Source organism: Oratosquilla oratoria, chromosome 32 (genome assembly GCF_046742065.1).
Source record: "Oratosquilla oratoria isolate Oo_2021 chromosome 32, ASM4674206v1, whole genome shotgun sequence".
In the NCBI taxonomy this organism is placed as follows: Eukaryota; Metazoa; Arthropoda; class Malacostraca; order Stomatopoda; family Squillidae; genus Oratosquilla; species Oratosquilla oratoria.
In genome coordinates, this window is record NC_134808.1 from 28,311,277 (window position 1) to 28,320,547 (window position 9,271).

Genomic DNA, 9,271 nt, shown 5'->3' on the forward strand with positions numbered 1-9,271 from the left:
TTGGGGCTACAGGTAGCAGAATTCCTAGTCCTATCCCCATCCAATTTTTTTGTCACCCCGTACGACTCAAATGGGATGATATGGTGGCAGCTTTCTTTTCCCCCACCACAGGGTAGGTTCAAAAAAAAAAAAAAAAAAAAAAAAAAAAAAAAAAAAAAAAAAAAAAAAAAAAAAAAAAAAAAAAAAAAATATGAATATTCAGAGAAATGGTACAGGACAGTAAGAGGGGGTGGGGGGTTACTTTGCCACAATAGTATGCAGCCAGTGCCCAGACGGCCTTGCTGTGGAGGTGCTGCATCTTGCGACACTGCTTCTGACCCAGGGCAGTGGACAGGATACAGGGATGACCCGTCATCCAGGAGGTGCCAAGATGGGAAGGATGGAGGAGGGTGGAGGGGAGTGGAATATGTAGGGGATGGAATGGGTGGGAGAGGTTTCTATGCCTTTGTCTTTTGGCTACCTCCCATGTACGGGAAAAAAAAGCCTTTGGTATATGTATGTAACTACTGCAATTAAGGCGGGATAGTTGACATTGGTTTCTCATTTATTTAATTGCCACACTGGACAGCCAAGGCTTATAACTCACTACCATGTCTTGTTGCCCCTGGTCTGTTCACCCCCCAGGTCAGTTTGCTCTCAACTTTGGACAATCTGCCCCATGGATTAGACATTTCACCCCACTGAAATAAAGTCTATTGATGCAACTGTTGCCTTAAATTGTGTTTAAAACATTTATGAATAAATATAACAAGTTTAATTGGGTTTGCTGGAGGGATTCTGATGTCCTGTGCCAATTATTTACCAGCTGAGCTAGTCTTTATACTGACAGCTCCTTATGGATTCTTCTTGTTTTCTTGATATCTTACTGTAGAGCTTTTATTGTTTTCTCTTTTCATCCACATATCATATAACATTTCTTTATGTATATTTTGTAATACAAATATTGTGATACTAAGGTAGACTACTGTACTATGCCCATTGCATTTCGATGGTAGTATGAGTCTGTTACACATGTACCTTATTAACCACTTCGGTACAATGATACCTACGTAGGTGTCACGAGGCATCAGCACCTTGAGTGTGTATGTATATATATGTATATATATATGTATATATACATATATATATATATATATATATATATTTTTTTTTTTTTTTTTTTTTTTTTTTTTTTTTTTTTTAGTTGTACATGAGTTATCACATTTATTTTCTGTGTTTATCATTACTCACAGTACAAGAGAATGAGTAATACAGCAGTGATTTAATATTTTATAATGCAAGTAGTGTGATGCTAATTACATAGGACAGCTGATGCTGCGTGCAAGAATTTGAGTCATACTGAAGTGGGTAAATGTCAAAACTGAACTGAAATTGCATATCAATTTCTTCAACTGGCCACTTGTTGATAAATGTTTTAAACATGTTTTAAGTAAACTGTTGCATTTATAGGCTTTTTTATTTCAATGAGGCAAAACATCTGATACTGGGAGCAAACTGACTGGAGATGAAAAGACCAAATAACAGTAACCCAACATTAAATACCACTAATATAAACATATATCAACTTAGATGGTTATACAAAAACCAGATAACATGAAAATTAAAAAAAACTTACCCTCACGTGGTGTGTTGTAAGGCGCAATTACTGTTGGTGGAGATGGCATGCTGGAAGAATAATCTAACAGTGGGGACTCTGTTCCACTTGTGCGTCGAGAGCACATACCGATACTTGGCCTGAATGACAAGAGACAAAGCATTTTCAATTATTCAATAAATCTAAAACACAAATCTAGAGTCATCCGGCAATAATCAATGTAAAACTCCAATAAAGCCAAATCAACTTTACATCCCTTCATTATTTGTCTACCTAAATTAATAAATTTAATAACCAATCTTACATACATGTCACCAATTAATACATTAAGAATATATTTAGTGGGCAAAAATATTCAATTAATGGCAATCCTGTTCCTACATATACAATTCTAATATAAAACCCAAAATAAATCATTACCTATCAACCCACTTTAACATAGACCTTAATACATTTTCTACAGTTTTTGTTGTGGCAGTTCACAAATGTTTGTATTTAATGTAGGGCATTACGAGTATTCAACAATGTGAAGAACTTCATACAGCTACTTTGAGACCATCCCTCATAATCTTGTAAATCAGCACCATCTACCTACCCTTAATCTATTTTACCAGTGCACTGTATACTGAAACATCATGTCAGAATGTGTACTATTTAACAGCTCCAGAACTAATACCAACTTTGGAAGCACTGTACTCCTAGCAAGACCCATTCTTCACACACATACAAAAGAATATTGTCTTGTAAATTCTCTAATGTCCTGAACTACAAGCATCATTCCTACGTGTAATGAAGAAATATAAACAAGATATACTGAAATACCTGGAAAGTGTTAGTTTTCACCAAAATTTGGACACTGTTAAGCTAAACAAGATGGGATTCACTGTATTACAGATAAGCCAAAATGGGGATTTTGTAACTTATAAATCCCATAAACCTATCAATCCTATTACAAGAGTAGAAGTTTCAATTGCTACCCAGATCTTTCTATGCTAAACATGACAAAATGAATTTCCAATCCCTTCAAATTAAGATAATTTAAACATTTGATGCTGAAAAAGTTTGCTGGTAATCTATTCTGGCACATTTAGCAGAACTGATTCTGCTAAATGTACCAGAATAAATTACCAGCAATCTTTTTCTTCATCAAATGTTCAAATTATCTTAATTTGAATATACAAGGGATTGGAAATTCATTTTGTCATGTTTAACATAGAAAGATCTGGGTAACAATTGAAACTTCTACTCTTGTAATAGGATTTATAGATTTATAGAAATAAGTTACAAAATCCCCATTTTGGCTTATCTGTAATACAGTGAATCACATCTAGTTTAACTTGCTATGGATGTGCTGTGTCTTGCTACATTGCTTCTGACCCAGGGCAGTGGATAAGATGCAGGGATGATCCAGGAGCCAAGAAAAGAGGGAGGGAGAGATGGTGAATGGGAGTGGAGTATGTGGGGATGAAATGGGTGGGAATGAATTTAAGCCTTTGACTTTGGCTACCTCCCTTGTAAGGGAGAAAAAGCTGTTGACATTTGTATGTACATTTTGCACTTAGAGCTGTGGAAGTTTCCAGACAAGATCACGGTCAGGTCTGCTACTTTTATGTTATACCTGAATCCCTTTTGCACAGGAAACTTTTCCAAATGTAAAATAATTTTGCACTAGTCAGAACAAAATATGTAACAGTAGCTTATCACCACAGTTAATCATTACTTACTAATGATTTAAAGGACTGAGATAAATGTCATAACTTTATGTCTTGTCTAATTATTATACCCTTGGTTCAAAATGGTATCAGCTTAAAACAAGGCATTGTAGAGCAATGGGTAGCATTCCTGCCATGAATACAGGAGGCATGAGTTTGATCCACAGGGGGGTGGGGGTCATAGCTGCAATTCTACTCCATTTCTAGCCCTGTCAGCAGTTTCTCAAACACCATCAACACCCTCACCTCCACCCACAGGTGCCCCACAGGCATTTGGTCAATAATCCAGGACCAAAATCTCAGTCCATCTCTTTCTCTCCCAATAATAATTACTATTATATTAACCAAGTCCTTTAAAAGGAGACTGGACACTTGGCACACTGCCTGATGAACCATTAGTTCTATAATACCATTGCAGCCACCACAGCATCCTAGAAGTGATCTGAGAGGTGGATCTAAATGCAGGGCACCCTACTGGGAGCAGAATATCATCTCTGCTCTGCCAGTACCAGGTCAATCTCATACAAAACATAGTACCACCAATTTTTCAAATATGAAGAGCTGACAACCAATTAGCCCCAGTTCCTCCTATCCTTCTCACGTGCCTGTGACAACTTCTCCGACTCTATCTCAAAACATACAAAAGACCTACACTTCTTCCCAGAGAGACCAAAAGGGAAGTTTAAGGGCTCTCGTCATATGCTGTGGATCCACCAGTTTTTGGCTGGTCACAAAAACTGAAGGCAATATCCAACTAGACTCTTCTTCTTGGTCCAAGTAGCAACCATAAGTATCCATTAAATATACGAGAATAAGGACAATAGAAATAATTGTTGCTTGGAGTGTCACAGACTGGAGATGCATAGCCCCTAAGTGTCTGGTAATAGTTCTCAAACTCTCTAGTAGATCTAACACTAACCATGTCAATATCTTATTAATGTGGGACTGATTCTACACCATTCATAGTAACAGAAGGGGACTAGTCATCCATAGTCAGCTCTTTTGTCAAAAGATGAAGGTAATAGTAAGTTGACTGAGAAAGATCTGGGTCAGAGTCCAAGGACCAAGTGTCAACCCTGGGTCTGTCGGAGATGAGGATGTTTATGGGTTCTGAAGACAGGTGGGAGATGATTCTAGTTGATGTCAGTCTTCAAGGACCATTGGTCTCTTTCCTTCCAGATCTTGGCATTCATGGTCTGCTCCTTTCATCCATAAACATATGACACCAGGTTTCAAAATCATTCACTTATTCGTCATATCTATTCCCCACAACTGTTCCAGATAACAAGTAAACTATTCCATAAATCAAGCACAAAAAAATCCAATATCTATCAATATGCCATAACAGATTTTAAAACCTATAACATATCCCTTCGAAAGAACTCGCTTCATACATCCCACTCACAACATTCTCTTGAATATTATTACTAAATATATACTCTATTCAACACTTAAATGATTACGTATTTTCAGATGAAGAGATGACCACTGACAAGGGTTTCTATCTCTAACCTCATATACTAGTGACATAAACTATTAAGTATTAATCTTAAATCTGGTTAGTATTTGACATTTCATTTAAATTAAACATTTTTCTTGGGTGGGAGATATATTCAATTCCTCAAAGTCTTGAAAGTGTTGCGTTTTAATCGATATCATAATTGTTCCTGAACCTACCATCAACACGAAATAATATTACTATTACACAAATAGCTACCGAAGCACAACTATTACCCTTTACAATACAGAAACCATTCCCCACTATTTTTTCATTCCCATAGACAATTCGATCGGTACAAAGCATACATACGTGTTTGACGAAACACAACGAAGTTGAATTATTCAACAATGGGGGTTATTCTTCCTAAGTTCTTCCTGGTGAGAGCTTACATACGATGCATTACCACATGCTCCAATACAAATCTCTGTCATACACATTTGAGACTACGCAGGAAGTATTGCATGGACACATCGACCTTGGAGCTGTGTGTTGTGAGAATATCTTTTTCTATCTATAACCTATTTATTTCACTGCCACTTTAGATACATTCTCGTCGAACCCACTACTTCGAACACTCAAGTATGACGAAAGTGTATTACACGAACCAGAAATTTACAGCGTGTACTCAACACGCCTATGTTTACTGACACTGGGGAATCCCCAAGTTCCAACACTCAAATCCAATCACAATTGCGTTCGATGATCTTATTTTGACTTCACTTTTAATTTTTACTTTATTCATAATTACAATTAAGTCTCACACTCTTTATTATCATTCCACAAGTCAATCTTTTATATCAATGCATTAATCCACTCGAAATAACATTCATATATAGTGAGATTTTAACAATACAAGCCACATACTCTGACGGTAGTTTAGTAGAAATCCTATAGGGCAGAAAGTCGAACGCGTCTGACACCTGCTGCATGCTTCCTGCAGTGTGTTCAAACCACTTAAAGTCACAAGAAATCACACTTCACGTTATCACTATTGCCTTGAAAACACAGAAACAATTGTGCTACAGTCTCAAAACAACTTTTCTGCACCGCGAGAGGAAAACCAGTATGGTTGGCAACTTTCAGAAGACTGACATGCTACCAAGTCAGTGAGTACGTTTACACATACCGATGGAGTCTGGGGTATTCCCCAACTCGCTGGAACCCCTTGCTCCTCAAAGTCGGCGCGATCTTAGGGGAAGAGGGGTTTTTACCTTTTAACGAGACTGGGCACCTCATTCCCTCAGCTCAACAGGATTTTACGGAAGCTAGTTAACAGCGGAGTTGGAGAAATAAAGAATCATGGAATATGAGTATGACGCATCAATTCCGAGAATAATATGAGAAACGAAGGGAAAAAAATACATCCGCTAGATATATAATCATGTCCAACCACGCACGTATTATGCTTCCGGAAAATTTTTAATTAGTACGAAAATGCTTCCTATTATGATAACATAATGCTAAACATAATAACGCAAATTACGCGCAACTAATTGTCATATATTTTTATTTAACGAATTCCTTTCTGTGACTAGCACATAGATAACAGTGCGGTGTATATGCAACTTCTCTTTGCAGCTACGGCCTCGAACATGGCATGCTAGACCGTGTCGACCGACGCCACGAATCAAACCTGCGTAAATGTCGAAAATATCCTATGTCCTCACACCTTCCCACCCACTTTCGTCGTCTAACCCCCAGGAAAATACTACCGACCGACAAGACCATTTCTAAAACCGTCCTAGAGACTCTGGAGGTAAAACCTGACAAATATATTTTCATAAGCCTTTGTAAACGGTTTTTATTCAAAATTTCCACGGGATTCTGGGTGAGATCGAGTCCCTGTTGTGACGACATAGCGCGTCTGAGTCCTGCCAGTGTGATGACGTGATCTACTACAGCTGTAGGATGGCGGTGACGTCCGAGGAGCTGAGTACCGCAACAATGAGATGAAGATGCGGAAATAAAGACATTGAAATGTGAGGAAGGTAGCGGACATGATGCATCAGTGGTTACGAAGGAAATACTGATCAACATATAACCCGCTCAGTACGAAGCTATCATGAATGACAAATAATGATTATTTTTTTATCATTAGATGTTGCTCGAATTTTAAGGTGAAACATAGATACCGTTTGAATCCAGGTCAAAATTAGTTTTCTCAAAAGAACCCATATTTTTATCATGCGGATGTGATGCAGGAACGGTATCAAGAGAACTTGGATAATGAATATCATTCAGTAAATGGACCCACGATACAACTAGTAAAGTAGAAAAAAAAACATAACTGTCCACGTACATACAAATCCTACATGCATTTGGAATGGTTGAGCTGGAGATAATGTAGACGACGGTAAGATTGCCACGACCACAATGAACAGTTAGATTACGACTTTTTGATCAAGCTCTGAAGGTGCGTTCGAGACGTTTAGAAAGCGCCCTGTCCAGCTGCCATGCCACCTCATTCTCCCTTGGCCACTTAACCTCTTAACACCCCGCCTTCCCGCACACCATTCTCATAATATTAAGGTTAATATGAAGTATTATTTACCCCCTACCACCGAAAAAAATCGAATGGCGATATCAAATATTAACATATGAACCAGGCGCTCTTGCCATATGAAGGGGTTGCCAGGTAGACAAATAACAGCCAGAATAAAAATAAAAAAATCTTATTTTGCCAACCACACCCAGTGCTTCTATCCTTTTGGACAATATTCAGTCGAAGACATGTAGTCATGAATGATGTACAGGAGAGGATTCAGAGGGGCAGTAGTAGAACTGAGGGATAATGGAAATTGGAAGAGATGCATTCTTCAAGTGGAAATCATAGGGACAGTGGGTCAATCAATATACAGCAATTTTCTTGAAAATGACAATGATAATGAAGATTATAACAAAAATAATTACAATAATAATAATAATAATAATAATAATAATACATATACCAAAGGTTTTTTTCCCCTTACAAGGGAGGCAGCCAAAAAACAAAGGCATAAAATCCACTCCCACCCTTCCATCCCCACATACTCCACTCCTAATCACCCCCTTCCCACCCTCCCTCTTATCTTGGCTCCTCCTGAACGACGGGTCATCCCTGCATCTCGCCCACTGGCCTGGGTCAGCAGTGTCGCAAGGCACAGCACATACACAGTAAGGCCGCTTCATTTAGTCGGCGACCCCCCCCCTTCTCCGCCCCCTCATGCAGAAAAAGAGAAGACGGGGAGAAATCCCTTCGGGCTGAGTCAATTTATTTTTCACACATACTCCCTCATCCGCTTCCATGCATCACAGCATCATTTATACACAACCATTCTCCACTCACCCCTATTTTCTGTCTTCTCCCTTCCTTCCTCAACAGACACTCCCCTCTTTCTCAATGCCCCTTTTACCCCATCCATCCATTTCATCCTTGGTCACCCCCTCATGTTCACTTCTTCCACCTCTGCCCTCTACACCTTTTATACTAATCTTTCTTCACACATTCTTTCCATCTGGCCAAACCATGTCTATTTCTCATTACATTTCTAATCCCCCAAGGCATTTACTTGCTTCTCTCAATCTACATTCTACCTCCACCTCCACCCCTCCCTTTCCCGCCACATCTGCACCAAAGTATCTAAAACTATGCACCTCCTCCAGTCTCTCCCCCTTAATACTCACTGTCAGTCTGCTGTCACTTTCTCCCCTTGACTATGATAATAATAATAATAATTGTAATACTGATAATGGTAAGGATAATTACAATAATGATGAAAATACAGTAAGTATAATGATGACAACAGCAATAATAATTATAATAATAATCATTATGACAACAATAACAGTAATTACGAGTTACATTAGTACTATTAACAATAGTAGTAATAACAATTAGCACTTAATTTTTATGAGGAAACAATGAATGCTGAATACGAGAAATTATATATATATATATATATACATATATATATATATATATATATATATATATATATATATATATATATATATACATATATATATATATATATATATGCATCGCTCTCTTTTACAGTACAACCTCCACAATGCCTTTCACTCTAGTCTGCTCTCTCACCCAACTTGCTCTCTTTCGGTCTCTCGGCGTTATTTCCATCATTGATCTCTCCATTCTCCTCTGTGCACTCCTTAGTTTTGTCTTCATCGCCTTCGTCAGTTTCCAAGTATCACGCCCGTAGATTATTGCTTGGCAGAATGCATTGATTGTAAACTTTAAGTTTCAAACATAAAGGTAGAGAATCTCTCAGGATTTCATTATACTTACCAAACACTTTCGCGATCTGGCCTAAATAATTATACTCTTCAACTTTTTCAAGACTCTCACCACCGATTATAATCTCTTTATTTTGAACTTTTGCGTTGAACATTACTTTCGTTTTACTCTTATTCATTTTTAACCTATTTCGAGACTTTCCTTGTTCAGATCACTCAGCATATCTTGCA

General features: G+C 37.9%; 1 protein-coding gene across 4 annotated transcripts in view; it reads right to left on the minus strand.

Moving 5' to 3' along the window:
• Window positions 1–9,271, minus strand: part of LOC143041819 (uncharacterized) — a 37,705-nt gene that overhangs the window by 21,592 nt on the left and 6,842 nt on the right. Inside the window, exons 1-2 of one of the 4 annotated variants that reach the window (XM_076213894.1) lie at window positions 5,672–5,882; window positions 1,616–1,734 (exon numbers count right to left, since the gene is read on the minus strand). In XM_076213894.1, coding sequence (XP_076070009.1) covers window positions 1,616–1,734; window positions 5,672–5,736 — 184 coding nt within the window. In that variant the 5' untranslated portion in view covers window positions 5,737–5,882. Of the gene's footprint in view, window positions 1–1,615; window positions 1,735–5,116; window positions 5,333–5,412; window positions 5,485–5,671; window positions 5,883–9,271 lie in introns of those variants that run through there. The other 3 variants (XM_076213896.1, XM_076213897.1, XM_076213895.1) reach the window with 3 other exon arrangements.